The sequence below is a fragment of the Spea bombifrons genome, chromosome 2 (genome assembly GCF_027358695.1).
Source record: "Spea bombifrons isolate aSpeBom1 chromosome 2, aSpeBom1.2.pri, whole genome shotgun sequence".
Lineage (NCBI taxonomy): Eukaryota > Metazoa > Chordata > Amphibia > Anura > Pelobatidae > Spea > Spea bombifrons.
In genome coordinates, this window is record NC_071088.1 from 110,068,301 (window position 1) to 110,089,948 (window position 21,648).

A 21,648-nucleotide genomic window follows, 5' to 3' on the forward strand; every position below is an offset into this window, starting at 1 on the left:
TGAAATGACAGGCAGTGGCTCCCTGTACGGTATCCATGACAGCTCTGCTCAGAACATATAGCTTATTTGTGCTCAATTCCACCTATATAATAGCTAGCTACCAGAGCTACATCTAAAGGTTACCTAAAGCTGGTGGTGGGTAGCCTATGGGCCTCCAGTTGCTAATAAGCTATAACTCATAATTGTCGACCAGCTAGTGACTGTTGTTGGCCGGCCTGAATGTAGAGTTTTTTTTAGAAGGGACAATGGTTTGATTAGCCATTACTTACCATTCGTCAGCTTCCAGAGTTCGATTAGAGGCTCTAAAGAGAAAACACATGTGCGGATATTAGAACACACACAGACTTAATACAAAGAAATGCTAGAAGTCTACATCCTTCCTCACTACAGAGTTATGTTTTTCAGACTGTATTCTTGGTTTCTGTGCGCCTGTCAGCTCAAATATATAGAGTGATGTGAACTTGGGGACACTCGTTGCACTTAACTAGCAATCTGTTCCTCATGGCAGATTTGAAGCAGCTCATAAAGCCTTTGCCAAGGCCCCTGCCAAATTTAGCTGGCACATCTGAATGAATTTTCTCAAATCCTAATGGTGATAATTGTTGTGTTGGCCAACCTGGCCCTTGCGGACTCCATGCTTCCCAATTAGCAGGACTAGGTGTATCCATGGCTCCTTTTACATTGTGAGGTGTCAGGAAGGATTTGGTATTTGCCTCAGAACTCCTACCCAATGATATGACTTTATAGATGTCATCTAAACACATTTACTAGAAGGGCTGCTTAGGTTATGTTTACCTTTCAAAGTTTTACATTCTAAGAACCAAAACCAGGCTTTCTTTTTACATTTCACAAATGGCAAGACAATGGTTTCCTGCGACCAAGGTTTGGTTTAGCTGAAGAAATTCAGCTTACGGATAGTTCATGTCCTGTAACCCAGAAACAGATTGTGATGGCAGAAAACGGCTCAGCTAGTCTGCCCTTATATATTCCATAGGATCGCTTTATGCATATCTCATTGACTTGTGCATCCAGATTTGTAAGTTTCACAAAATTTGTCTATTTCATTAATTTGTCTGAAAACTAGGGACCCCAATGAAACAAAAGAAAACAAAGCAGAGAGCTCATTTTATACACAGGTCACCTCCTTAATACTGATACTTTTATACTGGAAACATCTAGGCTTGTTTGGTTCTATTGGTTGGCACACCTTCAGGAAATACCATACAAATATAGTGGAAGGCTTCATTTTTAAACTCAAAGCACACAGAACCCAGTGTTTTTTTTTTAATTTTTGCATAATTGGAAAAATGGAAAAATAACATTAAACCTGCTGAATTTGAAATTACAAATATAATGATAATAAGTTAGCTGACATGGCCACTTTAACAATATTATTACCGATCCTGGCCAATTCAGACAGGAATGTAAATGTTATGCATTAATCTTTAAACAGCCAATTTTAAGTATGTGTTTAAAAGCTACTCCGAAGTTTAATGGAACACTCTGTCACCATGAGCCTCCGTGGAATATTCTGCTCGGTAAGCCATGTACATCAAGGTGGCCCAAGGCGAATGGGAAATAAAGAGACTTGGGTTGCAGTGATGTGAATGCTAAAGCAGCTACAGAAGGGTTACTGAACAGCCATGCAATATTCACAAGGCATATCTCAAATGATGTGTGCAAAGATTAGTTTACATAAAATTTACTCCAAAGTGCCCAGAGGGTTTCTGTATCAAGCAGAGTATGAGAACAAGTAAAGTTATAATAGAAAGCAAACAGTAAGTCAAGGGGTAAATGACACTATTTTTGTTTTAAATTGTAATCTGCACTACATGGCAAACACTCTGAACGGGATCCGGCAGCGTACTATAGTCCTGTCCACCAGAGCCCAAATAATAGTCCTGTACACTCAAAGTGCATCTTATGACACTTACCACAACATGCTATCTACACATACAGCAGTGTGTATAGTAGAATTACTATACTGAGCCCATGAGAGGCATCCATACAGCATTGGTGCCGTTGTGGTAATTAAGCCTTCATCTGACATCTTCACTATGCTATTTGTATATGCAACAGTGTTACTCCATGCTCGAGTTTTGCTAACCAGATTGTGTGTTTCTCATGAGCACCTGGCAACGAGCAGAAAAAAATAAAAAAGATACACTTACAATGAATTTGCTGTCACAAGCAGGTCGTAGTTATCAAAAAGGATGACCTCCGGCACCTCTACAATGAGGATGTAGAGGATCTGGATGGATAACATGAGTGCCAGCTTCCCAATGCTGCTGATCTGCAGAAAGACTGAGCAGGCCAGCAGGCTCAGGAGGATGCTGTAGTTAAAATACTGTCGGGAGGAAAAAGAAAAGGAAAATTCACCAACGGAGTGGGCTTAGAAAAACAATTATTACACAGTTGGGACAGCTGATAGACTGTTGGCATAAAAATGGATCGCTCTTTGGTGTTCTCCATACGGTTGGGGTTTCATACCTCTGGGAAATTGCACGTGGGCTGGTGGGAGCCACACGGAGCAGTGTCCATGCTCAGGCTGTAGTTAAGGATATGGAGGTGGCAGGCAGTGACAGACCCATAACTGATGTTCAGTTCCTGAGCAGCACACTCAGCAAGGCTCTGGTGATTACAGGCAAACTAAAAATTAAAAGAGCACAAAAAAAAACAGTTAGGCGACAATAAAACATATATTGTCTATGCAGGGAACCTATGACAGCCCAAATAACTTCTCATAGGAAAGCAATAAGATGGAAGAAGGCTTTTTCAGCAGAAAAAAATTAGGATCGGAGAGAGAGAGACCAGAACATCATAAAGAACGCGAAAGGCACGTTTATAAGTCTATGGTTTAGTATGACATCAATATCACGGATACACACAAAATATCAATGACCAAAAGGCACGGGGTAAGTGATGGTTTTGAGATTCCAAAGGCATGTTATGTATCAAGGTTTCACAAATACCCGATTTCGCCATGTAAGTAAACTTATACTATACTCCCTTGTCAGAGAGGATGAGTTGACCCGCATGGCTTTCTTTTTTTCATCACATGGAGTCAGTAATATATCCTTACCATGTTGACAAAGGCAGATATGAACACCAACAATATAGTGAATATCCCAATAAGGGTGCTGTTTGTTCGTGATTGCACAATCTTCCGTGATATCTTTTGCAAAGCTGATGGAAAGACCTAGAGAAATAAAGAAAAAAAAAACTTTAACGTTAAAGCTTATAGCCTAAGAAATGCCTAGCTAATTACCAGCATTTACAGAGCTTACCTTTATGCAAGAATACACGGCACACACAAACATAATGTTGGCCAGAATAATAAAGATGCACGTGTAGACTCCAAGCATGACGAGGGAACTGTAGGAAAAGATAGAAGAATTACTTGCAGGAGCCCCCAAAGCTTATACAATATCGTGTTACAAAAATAATGTATGAATACGGTTACTTACTGAGGGAATACCACAATTTGGATGAAACAGATAAAGCAAAAGACCAGCAGAGTGCAGGCCACATAGCCCCCAAACCGGTCATCCACCTTCTTGGAATACTGCAAAAGACACAAGTAGTATCGTAAGAATTCTGACTATTCTTCCTGGTAAATACCGTCTGGAAATCATTGTGCGTTACCTTTTTCTCTAGGTCTGGAGTTTGAAAAGTGAGCAGGAATTTCTTGACGTGATCTTTTCGTAGCTGATCAATACTCCGAGCATCGATTGCACGAGCCAGGAACTCATCCACCTCATCCTCGGGATTTAGGGCTTCTTGTGTGTTTCGACTAAATATAAACCATTGAACCATATAAATAACAGAAATAGGGAGTATAAAGACAGTGTAACACAATGAATTAGTATATAACCAAAAAAAAAAGAGAGAGAGAGAAAAGCAAAAAAATGCACAAATATTCAGTATATTACCATAGAATGCAATAATGCAGTAGGGTCAACACCACTTTAAATCTAAGGCCATAAGCCACAATGGGTCAGTACAAACATTAATGGGTCAAATAGGAAAAAGTCGCCAGAAGACCAAATCAAATGCGATTTGCAGATAAGGAAGCTAGTAGCCAACACAATGCTAAGCCACAATGGAAGATCAACCTCCTTTTTAGACAGTGGTGATTAAGAAATAAAGTCATTTATAGGGGGTAACTGGGAATGCCTTCCAGGTTTTCACCAAGTCACAACAGCTTTACGCCATTCTTCTACATATATATATATATATATATATATATATATACACCCCCCACACACACACATATATATATATATATTATATATATATATATATATATATATATATATACACACACAAACACACGCATATATACACACACACTCTTAGGTTAATAACTTAGAGCATTGCCCATGGTATTTGGAACAAACAACTAGAATATTTAACCAGTTGACTGCCACTCAAAAGGATAATCCAGCCAGGGAAGCTATTTTAAGAAGGTTTTGCATCTAAACTCACTTTAATCTAACATATCATTTGCAAATGTGTTATTTTGGAAATTAGTAAAGTACTGGGCAAGTGAAGGAAGGAAAAAAGTGTTAAATGTGGTAGCAGAAATCAGGTGGTTTACTAAATCCCACTTACTTATCTTTGCTTGATTCATCAATGCCCTGAAAAAAGGGAAAAACATATTACAGTAGGTTCTCTTCCCAAACAAATAAGACAAAAGTGGTGCAATCACCATGGAAACCAACAGAATGACACGGCTGACTGCTCTATTTTTAACACTTTGCTATATACGGTAATATGACTACGATGATATCAATAAATTCCCAAGCTGGTCGTAATCCTCTTTCAGGAATGTAGCAACTGAAATGTTGAGGATGAAACAATACTTTCAAAATAAGCTTAAAAAAACAAATAAATAAAGTTATCTTTTTTTTTTTTTTTTTTTTGATATAAGACGGACCTGACATCCCTTTGTGTACACAATATATTACCTTTAGATTAATTCTCGCAGCTCTGTATATCAGCCCTCGCTAAAAGTACATCCAGTAACATAACATTTGAACCACTCGGCCCATTTAGTCTACTAATTTTTTCTTGCGGTGAAAACCCCACTTACCGTATTTGCTCGATTATAAGACGACCCCGATTATAAGACGACCCCCCAAAATCAAAATATTAATTTAGGAAAAAAACAAAAAGCCTGAATATAAGACGACCCTATAGGAAAAAAGTTTTACCAGTAAATATTAATTCATGTAAATTATTTTTTCATGTTTAATAAAAGCTATGATTGAGAAAAATATATTTTTTAAATTTCCTTTTATTTGCCAACCTGCCCCCCCCAGTTATGCCACTCTGCCCCCAGAAATGCTTTATACCCCCCTATTTGCCACTCTGCCCCATGATATGCCTTATACCCCTATATGCCACTCTGGCATATAGGGGGTTAAAAGGCATATCATGGGGCTGAGTGGCATATAGGGGGTTAAAATGCATTTCTGGAGGTATATAGGCATATCATGGGGCTGAGTGGCATATAGGGGGTTAAAATGCATTTCTGGAGGTCCAGAAATGCATTTTAACCCCCTATATGCCACTCAGCCCCATGATATGCCTTTTAACCCAGCATGTACTGGCTGCGTTGGCTTGATAGGAGTGTGATTGCTGTTAGCAGTTTGATATATATATATCAAACTGCTAACAGCAATCACACTCCTATCAAGCCAAGGCAGCCAGTACATGCTGGAACCTGGGGATGATAGTAGTGGGATTACAGCCTCCCTATGCCATGCTACAACCCCCACCCCCCTTACACATCCATGCTATCACACACAAACACATTTAAATACTCATTCATTCCATTAATCACACATACTTCACACATTAAACACACATTAATCACACATACTTACCCAAAAACCCTCCCCCACCCCCTTACCTGAACTGCAGATCTCTCACTCGAAGACTTCTGCAGGGGACCGGCTGTAGAGCAACTTCTCTGGCCCCGCCCCCAGAGGAGGGAGGGGGAGATAGAGCTCTGTGAGGACGCTGCAAGCTTCCTGTCCTCCTGCTTCTAACAGAAGAGACGCTGCTCGCGACCGGTAAGCAGCATGGCCCCAGCAGACATTTTTTGGGGGGTCTGAGAAGACGACCCCGATTATAAGACGAGGGGTATTTTTCAGAGCATTTGCTCTGGAAAAAACCTCGTCTTATAATCGAGCAAATACGGTATTCGGTTCTTTGTCTCATCTTAGATTAAGGATAGCTTTATGCCCATCCTGTGCATATTTCAATTCCCTCAGTGTTAATCGCTACCACCTTGGCTGGAAGGCTGTTCCACTTATCTCTACCCTATCTGTAAGGAAAGTATGATATATTACATATATATATATATATATTTTACACTGGCTGGTTATTTACTTACACAATGGTTAGTTATTTTCTGTGGCCTTCAACTGTTTCATAGGTTAGACCTAATTGTTAATTAAACAGTCTATTTATCAAACCGAGCTTTAATAGGAACAATTTTTACAAATGAGCCATTATTCAACCTGTTAATAGTTAACAGATCTTTGAAACTCTGGCCTGAAGCATTTCTCTGCATGTTTAAAATGCTCTCAATTGTTTCATAATTACTTGACTGTATTTTCTTTTTGCTGTGATTTTGAATAGGTAGTTTGTGTATAATAAATACAGTCAATTTACAACCGGTGGAAAGTTGTTGTTAAAGTTAGTGAATGAAGTGAATAAACGAGAGAGAGAGAATTAGCTTGATAAACCTTCTTATTTGTTTGTTGTTTGAAGGTAGATGGATGCCCATATGTTATAAACAGCTGGATCATTTAAAATCACAGGTCCATCTTAAATGGTAGAATTTTTAGTATGTCTCTTCATACACGATGGGGCTTCTTTGCTAAATTGTGATAGTAGGGGGGGTTTAACACTAACTAAATGAAGGACTGAGCTGGCCCTGCATAATGTATAGCTGAAATAGTCTTCTGCAAGAAGGACTGAGCTGGCTCCTGCATAATGTATAGCGGAAAAGTTCTCCTGCACGGACTGAGCTGGCCCTACATAATGTATAGCGGAAAGGTTCTCCTGCAAGAAGGGTTACGTTTGTGAAATTGAATTCTTGCCTAGAATTTGCACCGCGGTGGTTCCAGCTCAAATAGCGCATTTAGTAACCGGTGGATAGAAAGTTGGTAGCGCACTCTCTGCCGCTGCTGTCACAATGCGGTTGGAGTGGCGGTTTACTCGCTTTTCAGTACAGTCAGACGGACACACTTCCTCAGCGGTGTTCAGAAGCCCCAACACATCAGCCTGCACTTCTACGCGTGATCACGTGCTTACTAAGTACTTTAACATGCATTATACACTTTCCCGCGAAAGAGGGTACTTCCTAAAATACTGTCGCTCCACAGCTCCATACCAAGCCAGCATTTGCAGCTCCAGCTGGACATAACCGGATGGGTTTGCTGTTCGCACTGGAGTATTACGTGCTACAATCTGGATTCACAATCAAAGGGGAAGTTACTATGGATATCCTGTTTCCATACTAGTCAGGCTTTTTTTAAAAAAATATTATTATAAATAGGACTTTGGAAGATTTCATGCATTTATTTTCTTAAGAAGGCCACAGCTTTATGCAAAATACCCCTCCCTACTACTTTCAGGCCAGGTAACTATCCTAATTGTTATTATTAGCTCATCTGTTCTGTGCTACTGAAGCATATAAAATCCTTAATAATCACTCTACAGGGCATATTCAGCTGTGCTGCAGCTTGCCTTTAGGAAGCATTTGGCAGCGAAAGGCACACGAGCTGAGAGTTGTTTGCCCCTTGGCATGTCTCATTAGTCAGGTCCCAAAGGAGGGCCTCTGAAGAAGAATTTAATTAAGTGTTCCTGAGAGAGGAGCTAGGCGTCCCTGTGTTGTCTGCACGTAACCTCATCGGGAGGCCTCTCTCTCTCACGCTCGGCCCCTGGGAAACGCAGCAGTCAGCGAGTGGATGAAGAATCTGCCTGCACTCATAGTCTGACCGTAGCAGCAGTACTAGGACCCCATAAGCCACTAGTGAACGTGCCATAACGGGGAGAACTAATACACAGTGAGCTCTGGAACCAGATGTACTTTTTACTGAGCTGTACGATTAACCAGAAAAGATTTGAATGTACAAATATTTAGAGTTTACAATCTGCTCTCAGCTAGGGATTTTTGGAATTCGGGTTATTGATGTCATGCGGTCCTCATCAAATTCAGCCAGCCAACTGGTAGAAACTATCTTTGTTACTAAAGCTGAAAGTTCTGCTGGAATAAACAACTCCAGTCATAAAGCAGTGCTAGAACACTCATCCGTCGTTGCATAAATCTTCTCCGAATGTTAAAACACTTGTCTCATCAACATAACCCATTCTATGTTTTTCATTCTCACCATGTACCCCTTCTTGAATGATACATCTTCTTGTTGCTACTGATGCTCAGGTTTACTTTCTTTCTGTCTAAACCTATTATTATCTATTAGTAGGGTACTCACCATCTGACGGAATGCTTTTGAGCCTTTGTTTCGTGGAAATGTTCTCTCAGGTACCCAGACACGGGTGAGGCATTCATTAGAGTTGGTTCGAGTCCTCTGAAGTTTTGCCAACATTGCTTTTTCCTCTTTCTGAGATTGCCAAAAAATAAGGTTTCATTAATTGCATTGATACGCGATGTCCAAACAAACCTTCACTAGGTGATCTATGTGACGTAAGAAGGGATTGATCTAAGACGCCCAGGGGACAGGATCTTTAAAGTAACGGTGATCAGAAATTCTCTTAGCAAATTATTTATTGTGTAGATTGATAAAAAAAGTAGAACTATAGAAATGAAACCATGATGTGCTACATCAATTCATAGTTAATGATAACGAAGACAAGGAAACTGAACAGGGCTCTTTAAAACTTGACTCTATTTAATTTGGCATGCACTTCATTCGCACAACCAGAAATAAGGTTCAACAAACTTGTAACCAAGTCATTGCTATTATTTATTGTCACAGAAACCATTGGTAATTATTTAAATTCCTGAGGTGCAACCGAGACTGAAAAGCAGGCGCTCGGCTGTTGTAATGACAGAGACGGCAGAAGACATGTACCCTTTTCTGACTGCATCCCGTCACCAGAAAGGTCTTGATATCATTTTCTTTTAAGTATGCGTTCCTCTCGCCGCCGTTGCCCGGTTCCACCTCGTAATCCCCATTCAGGTACTTCAGAGTTGCGCTGGTAATGTGTATCCTTCTGTAATGGGATTTGTTGGATTTATAAATGAAGTGACGGACACGCGCTTCCTGAATTTATTGTTATGAGCGTAACTAAACTGCTAGACGGATTCAGGAAGTAATGGATATTTCCTCCCTTGGCTGTAGTTTAATTTGGTGTAATGTAGTGGCACTTAAAATGAACTTAGGAAAGATTTCATGCTACCTCTGCCAAGTATGGCTGTAAATTACAAAGAAGATCATGAGCTGCAAGCAAACCAGCAGGATCTATACACTCACCCGGCTTTGCCTCCTGCTTCCATGTGATTGGCCAGAGTCACGTCATTGGACCACACATCAAACTGCCACTTGCGCAAGCCAAGGACACCGCAGTGAACACGTCCACTGTGTATGCCTACGCGCATGTTAACGTTCACACCGGTGACCTCCCGCACCAGCCTTAGAGAGGAAACAACATAGTAAATCCAAGATGGCTAAAATAATGGTGTAGAGTTGCTTGGAAATGTAGCTGCTGTGGCCTTTGGCTAGTCCAGTGTAACTCTTATCGGTCTCCTTCTAGACATCCTCTCCTGGTCTTCATGCATTCATTCAACTACTCACCTGGCAATCTATATTAATCTCAACCATCTCCCTCTCATACAGGTGTGGTTATCTCATTGCATCTGATCCACCCATGAACCCCTCATCTCCTGCTGTAACCTCTAGTTTTCACCTGGTTTGTCTACCCTGCCTGTCTCCATACCCTGCTGATTTCAAAGGGTTAACTTTGGGACCCTCTATCTTAATTGCAATAATTAACACAAGGTGTGAAACATCTGCCTCCTGTATGCAATCACCTTATCTGACCACTTGTGAGGTAGCCCTATAAATTCCTGGGCCTCACAAGCTTGCTTGGAAATGCAGCTGCAGAGGCCTCATCCCTAGTGGATTCTTCATAAGTAGACAGATAAATTACCTTGAAGTTACATTGAGGGGAAACTGCAGGGAACCGCAACACCCTCTCCCCGTTCAATCAACAGCCATTACACTAATCAAGCCATCTGAAGGACCAACAACCTCTACAGATTATCTGGACTATCAACTCATCCCCATCCAAGCAGTCCTCTCTTGCTGTTTCACTTCCCCCTCAACCACCGACTAGATTGTAAGCTCCTTTTGTACCAGTTTGTTATTGTGCGTGATTTTAAATGATTCCTCTGATTATAACAGCGCTACAGAATCTGCTGGTGCTATATAAATAAATGTAATGTAGTGTGGAGGTCTAACCAGGACTTAAGACTGCTACTGTTTTCACAACCTAAGTGGTAGAAGATCACTTGTTCCCTGCAAGGCATGCTGATTCCCAGGCACTAAATGTATATTATTCATATTATACAGGAATGCTGCTCCTGACACCAATTACTAGATTCATTAAGACTATGAATGTTGAAACTAACTTAAGTTTAACCCTTGAGCGCAGAGCTTTAGGCATATATTGTACACCCTTCTGGTAAAATGCATAGGGGCATCCTATGGAAACATTTTATTCCTGAGCATAAAACACTGTAACATAGGTTAGCTTTGAGAAAAAGTTTTTTTTGGTTTTTTTTTCATCTTGTTCCAATAAACGTTCTTTATCTGCTTATCTGGATGTTGTCAGCCATGCAATATTATGGGTGACTTCCCATGCACAGTCACCACACTAAGCACTAGTCATTAGTCAGAGAGTAGAATGGGTGTTAACCTTGGGCAGTATGACGAGTGAGTATGTCTGTCTGGTGGATTTGTGTAATGTAACAGCTACAACACATACCAGCGATGAATATACAGCCGAAAAACAAATAGAGTTGTTTAAAAAAACAAAACAGCACAATACTTTTAAAATGTATTTGTATTCAACCTCAGTGATAAAAATTGTAAGGGGAGTTCCCTGTTTAAGATCAACAAGGGTGAAAAAGATCCTCCTTGGCAGAGGACAAAGACCACGATACAGCAATATGGAATGAGACTGGTGTACCAGATGTTTCCACGTTCAGTGTGCTAGCAGTTCTAGAAATCACTTTCTTCAAGTACAATGGGCAAATGGCAAAATAAATGGTAATATGAATGTCGTGTTCTGCAACCAGATTATACTAAAGGAGTTTAAACAAAAAAGGGGCATATTTGGACAAAGATCACATATGTCTATGTAACTATGTAAACTAAAATACATAGTAAACAAAGTCTTTGAACGCTAGCACTAAAAACATATTTGCAACTTCTCTAGACATAATGAAGACTCTGTTATACGTTCCAAGAGTATTGTGATGATCCTAGTCAAAATTGCAGTGACAGCCAATTTAAGAGATGTATATGGAATTGTACTTACGAGATGGCTTCAATCATGTCCACTCCCATCTCTACACAGCAGTGTGCGTGATCAGCTCGGGCCTCAGGCAGACCAGAAACACAATAGTAGCAGTCCCCCAGGATCTTTATCCGCAAGCAGTGGTTTTCCTGAAAGTAGGATGATACAACTGTCAAAAAGCCTCCTGATCCGAGGCAGAACATTATTTTATTTCCATACCAGATACGAACAGACAGGAGAAAATGCAACTTTTGCATTATCTGCAAACAAGATCTCACTGGGGTTATGCCGGCACCAAGGAATGATGGCTGACAAAGGTTCAAACTGTATTTCATTAATAAATAAGGTGCGTTCGTAATACATACTGCTGCCAACTTGTCGAATCGCGCAAACAGTTCGTTCAGAGTCATGACCAGTTCCTGTGCTGTGCATTGGGACGCCAAGCTGGTGAAACCCTCAATGTCTGCAAACAGAATGCTGCAAACGAGAACAGACTGAAAGTTCACAATACCCGTGATAATACCTCCTACAACCCTGTCACACACCTCATATAACTTCATTATGAAGGGCAGTACACATCACCCTCCACCATCCCAAAATCCCTTTGTCCCAGAAAGAGACAAGTGGAATATACGTTGCACCCAAATTACTGCAGAAAAAGGCCTTAACTCTTAACCATGGGACAATAGTGTCCCTAAATAAAAAAAATAGATGGGGATCATCTTGAAAAAATAAAAAAAAACTTGTACTTTTTGTGTGGCAGTCAGTATGGGATGGTTGACCATGGTTGTCCCGTTACCTGACGTTGTCATGTTTCTGGATGTAGATTTTATGAAACATCATGTCTTCCTTTTTGGTGTTGATGTCCTCTTTCATCTCCATAGCTACGTGACGTGGCAACACAGACAGCAGGAGGCGCTCCTGAATAAATCAACACAAACTCCAATTCACTTCTGCTGTCAGGGTAAACATATTCCAAAGACCAACTCTGTCCTGCTAATAGTATGGTATTTATTGCAAGCGAAGCCAGAAACAAACAAAAGCAAATGTGTAAAAGCGATCAGTTATGGTTTCAGCCAAGTTTGGAAGGTACATAAATTAGCACACTGGCACAAAGGTCTGGTATGAAATCATTCGAAGATTTCACTGTTCTGACTCATTCTTGGGAAAAAAAATTCACTGTATTTTTAGATTAAATTGAAAGAAAAAAAAAACTAAGATCAAAGCTGTTTTTTGTGTGTGTGTTTTCAGCAAACAAAGAGACAGCAACATTTCAAACTGTGGTCACTAGGAAAGAAACCCACTGTGACAGCCCCCATCTGCTGTAAAATAAGGCAATAAAACTAAAAATACCCATGTCTAGATTTGAAATGGAGTTTAACATCCCTAAAAATAAGCTACAACACAAACTAGCTTTTTATTTTACGCTTTACTGCACTTACTGCAAGCTGGCTTCAGAAGGATTTATTTTGGATGAAGAAAATACTCTAGCTTTTTAGAAGCTTGAATGCATGTTTTACTTCATTCTGTGATTATAGTTTCCCCAAAATAAAACGTTAGCCCGAGAAGCACCTAACATATTTCTTCACAATGGTTTACACTTTATAGTCAGAGTGCAGCAAATCTACAGCACCTTTTATCCCAGTTAAGTATTAGATGTCTAAATTTACATCATTTTATTGTACAGCTTTTGCGGGAGTTCTGCTGTGTAACGTGGCTAGAGAGACATCCATTGACTACCCAACGCAGACTGCACTATGGGTTTGCAGGGTTTACACGCCACACTCACCTGTTGCTGGTTCTCTCTTTGAAGGTGCAGTCTGGCCTGGATATACCCTCGCGTCTCCTGGAAGGCCTGCCTCTGGGATACCTCTGCTGGGTAGTGAGTGCAAATTCCGATGATGTTTGTGCAAAGGAAGATCAGCACATTGGCGCTCAGCTACAGAAAGAGAGTAGTCGCAGAATAATCAGTAAAGGGCAGCATGGGCAACCAACAGGCATTCCTAACCCAAAACACGATATGTATTGCTTTCATTTTGTTTAATCATAGCTTCTTCAGGAAAATAAATGGCTTTTAAACGCCCCCCACCAACACAACTGGATGATCATGAATGCAGTTTGGTCCAGAGGAGAAGCGGTACGTTGTGGTGAAAACAGAAGTGAGAAGAACCTCCACCATGAAAAGGACAATGTACCATCGAGAGATTGTTGAATGTTGTAGACAACCTTCACACCAAATGTATGGTTTTTTTTTTTACTTCAAATGATGAATTAACATTAACAAGCTGACCCATACTCAAAACCACACTGATATTTATGCTTTTACTGTTACAGTTTTTACATAATTTTCTGGTAAGATTTTAGAATCATTTTAATTCAATACTTTTTCCTTTCTGCTCATCAGTATCATAATAACTAGAATAATTTTCTTGATCATAGGGTGGGAAGGTGTGAGCCAACGAAATGTGGTGTAGTTTTCTTTCTATACCCTCCACTAAAAAAAGGTTATGGCACCTACTGAAAGTGGCTAGATGTATCTGCTCCTTAACACAATATAGACCCTCAGATTAAGAATGAGAAGAGTTCTGAGGGTTAGTGGTATCACCATCTCTACCTTTGGTCCAGAATCACATTAAAACAGATATATTACAGGCAAACCTTTAACTCATAACACATCCCCCGGAATGATCAATCACAGCAACACAACTACTATGTGAGAAGACTGTATATCATGATAAAGTGACTGCTGTTCAAGAACATCTGGAGACCAGGTATAAATAGGCTAACATCTTGTTGAAGTCAACAGATGAATGCTAAAAGTCAAGAGTACCAGTATCTTGTGTGTTAATCTTATAGTCATTTTTATTTACTGTTATTGTTCATTTTCCCCTATTGTAATGGCACTACTGAATCAGCTGGCACTCCATAATAAAACATAATGTTATGTATTTAAGGCATTGTATCAATATTACACAAATCTGTAGTCATTGCGTCTGTGTCCACAACAAAAAAGGCCCCTTACGGTGGCCAAAAGTTTAATTCCGGTACCGGTAAAATACAGTACCAGTTTTCTATAACATTTCACGTACACGCATGCACATATCAAAACCTCATGTGCTGTTGCACCTAAACTCTCATCACCCCCGGCAGCTGGCTTGCATGACGGGAGTTGGCATCCAACAACAAGCACATGGGATGCGGTGTCCCAAACCGACATAAAAGACAGCCAGGGCAGCGCTGCCGGTTTCCATGAGCATAATATACATGTAATGATTACACAGCAAAACCATTATCTGCAACAAGAGGAAACAGACACCATATTAAGCATTAACCAAAAACCTAACAGATAAGAAGAGCTGCACTTTACAACTAATGAAAGCTAAAAATAAACCTAACCTTAAAACGGCTGGGAGACAAATATAAGGACAAGAAGCCTTTAGTACATGTGCATGGAAAGAGCGAGTGCCCCTCCTTTTCACCTTTATAGATATTACCGTGAGTTCCCCTCTGTGCATCAGATCTTCGCGTGCCCTGGAGGATTACCGAGTATTTGGGGAACATCAGTCCTGCTTAAGGTGCAACCAGATATTCGGAGAAAAATTAAGGCCCCGTGCTTGTTCCACTACATTTAATTCGCAACTCTGGGATAAGGGTGCAAATGACTATATAAAGTGAAAAGTAAAACCCAGGATTCAGTGCTGTAACAGTAACGGCAAGAGCAACAACGGACAAACTCCCTACCAAACGGTTCAGTATCATAGAATGTTCTGTAGCTTCGACACACTGCATGCGAAGCCCAGAGGCAGAGAGAAATGACTGGTGGGAAAAAGGTAGAGGGAATTTTGCTCTACAGACAGAGAAGTGATCTTGAGGTCCGGAGATTAGTCATAGTTATACCTTCCAGTGTGGATAACCACAGCTATTTGCGACACTTGCCCAGTACTGGGGGGGGGGTCTTCATGCCACTAAACTCACTGGAAGAATATCAAACTTCCAGGTGAACAATGTGACTAGAACACACCTCAGATTCACAGCCTTGCCAGCATCCCAGGAGTATAATGCTGATTTGATCCATGTTTCAGACAAAGCTGTCTATCTTCCGTGATGTAGTCTCCTATGGACATACAGGTACATCCTTAAAAGGTGTGCCAAGATGTCCCTTAGGACGGGCCTGTAGGTCAATCCTTTTTTTTGCAGAAAGATCAGACATCAATGATGGCTTCCTGATGACCGATCCCACAATTATAATAGGAATCACGCAATTGGACAGTCCCTTCCGACAGGTTTCATCTAAAAAAGTGACTGGCTCAATGTACACACTGCGATGTGCAACAGTTTTTTGTGTCCATAAGAAGTGCCCTGCAATCCTACTGTCCTACCAGTATATATATAAAAAAAAGTATATCCCTCCCCACCTTCACTACCCCTAAACCCCTTAAGCCAGTAGTATTAAATATAGTACACTATAGGGTTATATGTTAGGGCTGAAGTTGGCCCTCTAGAAGACAAAAGAATGTATATGGGGTATGTCTGTAATCAGGGGATGTCATTTTGTTTGCTTCTATGGTTTCAAAAGAAAATCCTACTTCTCCTGAAAAAAAAAAGATGTGTGGGTATACAAAAAATGACAAAAAAGTACTAAACCCCCCCGTCTTGAAGGGGTTAAACCCTACTTTCCTGCATTGACTTGGGCCTCCTTGTTTGGTTGATGAATACTTGTTAGTGAATAGATGAACGTGGATTACTAATAAGTGTTTCAAGAATCCTGCAGGCAGAGAAAAACCGACTGAGCTTCCAAGTATCAGAAGCAAGCCACCCTAGGGCAACTGTCACATTTAAGCACTTGCCCCGAGCTAGAGAACAAAATGGAGGTGGGGACTTAAACCAGTAAGAGCCAGATCTCATAACCGCAGTACCAGGCACGGTAAAGTGCAAACACTTCCCTGGCCGTGGGACACTCATTTATTGCAAGCTGCACTAGCTGGCTGTAAATGGTAGACGGAGTTTGTCACTCACTGGGTGTGTGCGTAAGGGTTGTGAGTGACACAATCCAGCGGTAGAGAGGCGTGTGAAAGACTTGTGTGTGTGCACTGCGGGATTAAAGGCCACTAGACAAACCCCGGCACAAAGCTGGTATTTTCGGAAAAGTCTAGAGGATGATTGGTAACTTTTTGTGCAGGAGAAAGCCCAGTGACATGGTGCCAAGTAATAACACAGCACAACACACAAACTGACAAGTCTTTTTCATCACACATTCATCAAATGAGAGCGCGCAGGCAGCCATTAAAATGAGCCCAGAAAGGTCATGGTGTAAATGCGGCCCAAAGGTTTTGTAAACTAGATACCCTGGCGGCCATGTGGAACTGCAAGAAAAATACCCCTAATTCTAGTATTGGCTCCAAATCATTAAATCAGTAGTAACCGGGACAACCTTTTCCCCTTCATCTCTCCCGTAAACATAAGACCACTTTATTTGTTCTCGCTTTCCTATAGTTAGACCTCCCACAAGCACCATGAAGAGACTTGAAGAATCCAGATTAATCAAAGTGATTAGGAAGAGAAAAGATCCTCACAAAAGGGTCATTCTTATATAGCAGAAATCACCCGGTGGTGTCAAATTCCCCTTTAATATCCCCTTGGCTGCTCAGCTGATGTGGTCAGTGCCGAATTTCAATGTCATGAAAGGACTCAAAAGACAAAAAAACAGGAACAAAACATCGCTCTGGATTTGCAAACTTTCACCCCAGGAAATTTAAAACTAAATTAACATGTTTATAGCAGATACAGAAGGATGTTACCAAGTCAGGTAGATAGCCAGCAAAGAAAGCAAGTCAATGGCAAATAGGTACACCAAATGGTTATAAAAAGTAAAGGGTTAACTTGCCCCCCCACTATAAAGCTCTTCATCCCCCTGTAGGAATTAGTTGGCCACAAATGGTATCACTATATTAAAAGGCTTTATGCAGAATTTGTTAGCAGATAAGAACCATTTGGTGGTTCTAGAACAAGAAACACAATTATTTCACCCCAACACACACCTTTTTTAAACCATAATAACATTTGAAACAGAAACATTCTAAATATTTTGATATGCATGCAATCCCTTAAAGCAAAGTTACATAATTAAGCCACAAGGTATTGTTCAGACATGACTCAGAGGGAGGCGAGATCAATCAGGTTGAACCGTGCCATGAGAATCACGACAGGTCAAGGATGAATTAGCGGTGCTGCACTGTATTTAGGGGAAGGCAGGAAGGCAATGTCATTGCAGGCAGGTTTCACACGGCACCGCAGATCAGAAACGCCAAATACACACATTTCTCCCCATCTCATTTTACAGTGCAGAACCTTGGCCGAGTTAATGAATTATTGGTCACCCTCCCACTTCTGAGCTCCAGCGAGGGGTTACCTTGAACTTCTATTATACAGTAGGCGAACAATGGAGATACACAGACCCCTCTGAAGTTGGAATTTAACACTAGCAAAAGGCCAAGTAAACAACGCAGAGTGTAAGTTTGACAAAAAGGGCAGACAAAACTACCCAACACATACTTCATCCTCGTATAGGAGAGGCCTTCTAAGGGAAGCCAGTTAAACAATGACACAACGGTGACTTACAAACACAGCTCTAGAATCACAGGGCACACATAACATATCAACAAGCCCATTCAGCCTTTAGATTGTTTTTCTGACAATTATAGATACCGGGCACACTTAGGAGCCAGCATAACATTATAGGAGCCATGGCTACAAGGTCTCCAGGATCTCCTGGAATATTTATAGAGATCAAACAATGAGGCATCACTTGCTACATAATTTATAGGGGGATTACACAGTCATTTGAATAACAGGAGTTAACCAAAAGTGCTGGTAGGCATGATGTGCAAGGCTATCTACAAGTAATCCACAATGGAACAGCATAATCTGTCAAGCGCACCTTATTCACGCATACAGTCGCTGGACAAACCTGAGTGTATATATTCAAAGAGGAACACCCTGCAAAATTCTATATTATGAGCATCAGATAAAAATATGTTTTCAAAAGTACTGTGATTTGTTCTTTTCATAGTCTGTTTTTAAATCTTTTTATTATTATTATTATTATTTTAATAATGTTTTGGGCAGCTGCATTTTGGCCATTTGTGTTATCTTAGCCCAGTCTACCAGATAAACACCCCAATCCTTTACCATACTGCCTTGGTAAACAATAGAATGCTTCAGTCTTAAATCACCAAGATTTTGTCAGCATTAACCTATATTACTGTATATAACACTGTATTGTATGCTCGAGGAGATTTTTCTCACAGGGCCTCCCTTTTAATTGCATATTTATAGTGCTCATTGTCATTGTGGAAACAAAAACAAGCAGCCTACGCCAGTCCTCCTTAAACCATAGAGAATACTGAAAATTCTAGAGCTCTGTTTACAGTTGCAAAGACTTTTAAGTGAAATTAACAAAGACCGTTAGTGCACAACGCGTATCAGAAGTCGGCGTGTGAAATGAAGAACCAAAATTTTATGTGGTTTACACAGGACGTGCACAGATCCTTCTTCCAATAAAATGACCCTTTTTCACTTTTTTTGGTAGAAATCGTGAGCACTCTCTAATTATTAGTACTCTTGGTGGTACGTGTCATATTATCCAAAAACAATAAAATAAATTAAAAAGCTTAGCTATAAGCCTATTCCGATCAAAAGAAATGATTGGATGTTTGCGCACCAATAATGTTCTTTATAAATAACCACCAATGTATCTTTATTTAGATATAGCTACGCTGGTACACATTATATCTACTCTCCCTCTTGCAAGGGCACCTGAGTCAGTGTATGTTCTTACTTTCTAAATGAATCCTATTAAAAGTTAATAGTTCATTAAACATTTATTGTGTACTAGATTGCCATTACAGATAACTACATGCATTCCAAAGGATCATTGCGGGAGAAATGAGATTGTTGTTACTGGGCAGCCTGCAGAAACAAGATGAGTGAAGGCTTTTGGGAAATATGGCAGTCGAACGTGTGGCCATCTTTGAGGGTTTATGGAGGCTTAAGCTAGAGACATATGTTCGCAACATGGGGAAAAAAACTCCGCTTCTTACAGCCACTTGCTCTGCTCCCTTCCAAGGATCTGTCCTTCCTCTAATCGCTGCAGACAGGAGGTTGTGATCCTTCAGGATTAAACATTTAGAATTATGTAAACACCGCAGGGGAAAGGAAAGTCAAACAAAAGGAAAAAAATTATCAATTTATGTACAGCAACAGAAATAGCAGTGGAAATGGTGAGAAGACACCATTCAGATGCAGTATTCACGCATACGGCCAACAATTGTATGCCGCGAAAGATTGTGTGCAAACCATAAACATCCTAAATGACACACCCATGACATACCTGGTAATCTGCAAGTGTGTATAGATTGTAGTCACACACCCTGCACCATGCTGCACACCCAAACAGTTTAAAGGTGCACCTAGGGGGGCTCTTAAAATATCCCCAGATAAGTTCTGTAGAGAGAAGCGAGAAAAAAACTGACATTTTTTTTGCTCTTTAATGCTCACGGTCTCTTAAAAACTGTGTTTAAAATGTATTGAAATACTACAGTTGCCTAGCAACAGAGTCATATCCTTTGTCCAAAGCCCTCCTCTATGTATTACATCATAGCAGCCTGACCAGCAGCAGCCACTTCATACTCATGTATGCAAAACAACAAAGTTTACAGATCCACATTTACACAATGATGTCCAGTGACTGTGATTGAGTGAGGTGTTCCGTGTGATAGGTGTGATTGAGTGAGGTGTTCCGTGTGATAGGTGTGATGAGAGTTATTAGAAGAGCTAAAAGGTAACGCCCCCTTCTGTGATGTTAGAGATGGGCAGGCTTGGCAATGAAGACAGACAGGATTCGGAGACCATCCAAATGCTATGTTATTTTTCAGAAAAGGAATAAGCTTAATTTAAGATGCATTCCATATTAGTACATACTAATATAAATAATCTAGGAATGTTGGGGAAAAACATCTATGTGGATCGACACCTTTTACAGTTTCATGAACAAATCTAGTGCTGCCTACACAGTCAAACCTGACAATAAAATGGGCATCCGGAGCATTAAATTGTAAGCTAATGTGAGCAAGGAACTCTATTTTAGTGCCGTTTCTTTTTTCTTCTTGATAAATCTCTTACATTTACACTAACAGTGTATGGCGTCATAAGTCTAGTGTATTTACTGAAACTGGGCAAAGAGCTATAGAATGTCATGGCAAGTTATAAACATTAGAAATAATTGTAATAATATTAGCAGTAAGTGAAGCTGAAATGTACAATAGCAGTCACTAGGTTTAGTTTTTTTTAAAAGTTATTTTAAAATCTGAATATCAGAGAGAAGAGCTAAATTCCACCCTTTAGTGCCCTACTTGGAACAGGTATGCCATATACTTGTGCATTCAAAGAGTGTATTCTTCATTTTACATTTTTCTTTGGTTTTTATTTCTCAATCATACAATTGCTTTAAGGGAGATTTCAACACATGGATGACTATTCCTTAAAACCAAAAGAACTACTATGCAAGAATGCTCTCAAAAATAGATATATGAGTAAATAGAAGAAAACTCTAAATCAAATCAATATTTGGTGCGACCACCCTTTGCCTTCATAACAGCATCAATTCTTCTATGTACACTGGCACAAAGTCAGGGATTTTGTAGGAATATAGTTAGGTGTATGAATAAACAATTATACCAAACAGGTGCTAATGATCATCCATTGAATATGTAGGTTGAAACACAATCTTTAATTGAAACAGATGCGTAGGAGGAATAAAACTGAGTGAGGAACAGCCAAACCCACAAACAATGGGAGGTTGCTGAAGACAGTTTAATGTCAAAAGTCACACCATGGCAAGACTGAACACAGCAACAAGACACATGGTATTTATACTGGATCAGCAAGGCCTCTCCCAGGCAGAAATTGCAAGGCAGACAGGGTTTTCAAGATGTTCTGTCCAAGCTCTTTTGAAGAAGCACAAAGAAACGGGCAATGTTATTGACACAGTGATCGGCCATTTAACCTTAGTGCAGCAGTTGAAAGACACAT

At 40.2% G+C, this 21,648-nt stretch overlaps 1 protein-coding gene across 4 annotated transcripts in view; it reads right to left on the minus strand.

The window, feature by feature from the left end:
- Positions 1–21,648, minus strand: part of ADCY6 (adenylate cyclase 6) — a 69,901-nt gene that overhangs the window by 4,662 nt on the left and 43,591 nt on the right. For all 4 annotated transcript variants that reach the window (XM_053455562.1, XM_053455561.1, XM_053455560.1 and 1 more), the window contains exons 4-18: positions 13,349–13,498; positions 12,359–12,480; positions 11,925–12,036; positions 11,581–11,708; positions 9,513–9,671; positions 9,111–9,252; positions 8,511–8,639; positions 4,615–4,640; positions 3,646–3,793; positions 3,468–3,565; positions 3,288–3,375; positions 3,083–3,199; positions 2,491–2,649; positions 2,172–2,347; positions 270–302 (exon numbers count right to left, since the gene is read on the minus strand). In XM_053455562.1, the coding sequence (XP_053311537.1) occupies positions 270–302; positions 2,172–2,347; positions 2,491–2,649; positions 3,083–3,199; positions 3,288–3,375; positions 3,468–3,565; positions 3,646–3,793; positions 4,615–4,640; positions 8,511–8,639; positions 9,111–9,252; positions 9,513–9,671; positions 11,581–11,708; positions 11,925–12,036; positions 12,359–12,480; positions 13,349–13,498 (1,787 nt within the window). The remainder of the gene's footprint in view (positions 1–269; positions 303–2,171; positions 2,348–2,490; positions 2,650–3,082; positions 3,200–3,287; positions 3,376–3,467; positions 3,566–3,645; positions 3,794–4,614; positions 4,641–8,510; positions 8,640–9,110; positions 9,253–9,512; positions 9,672–11,580; positions 11,709–11,924; positions 12,037–12,358; positions 12,481–13,348; positions 13,499–21,648) is intronic.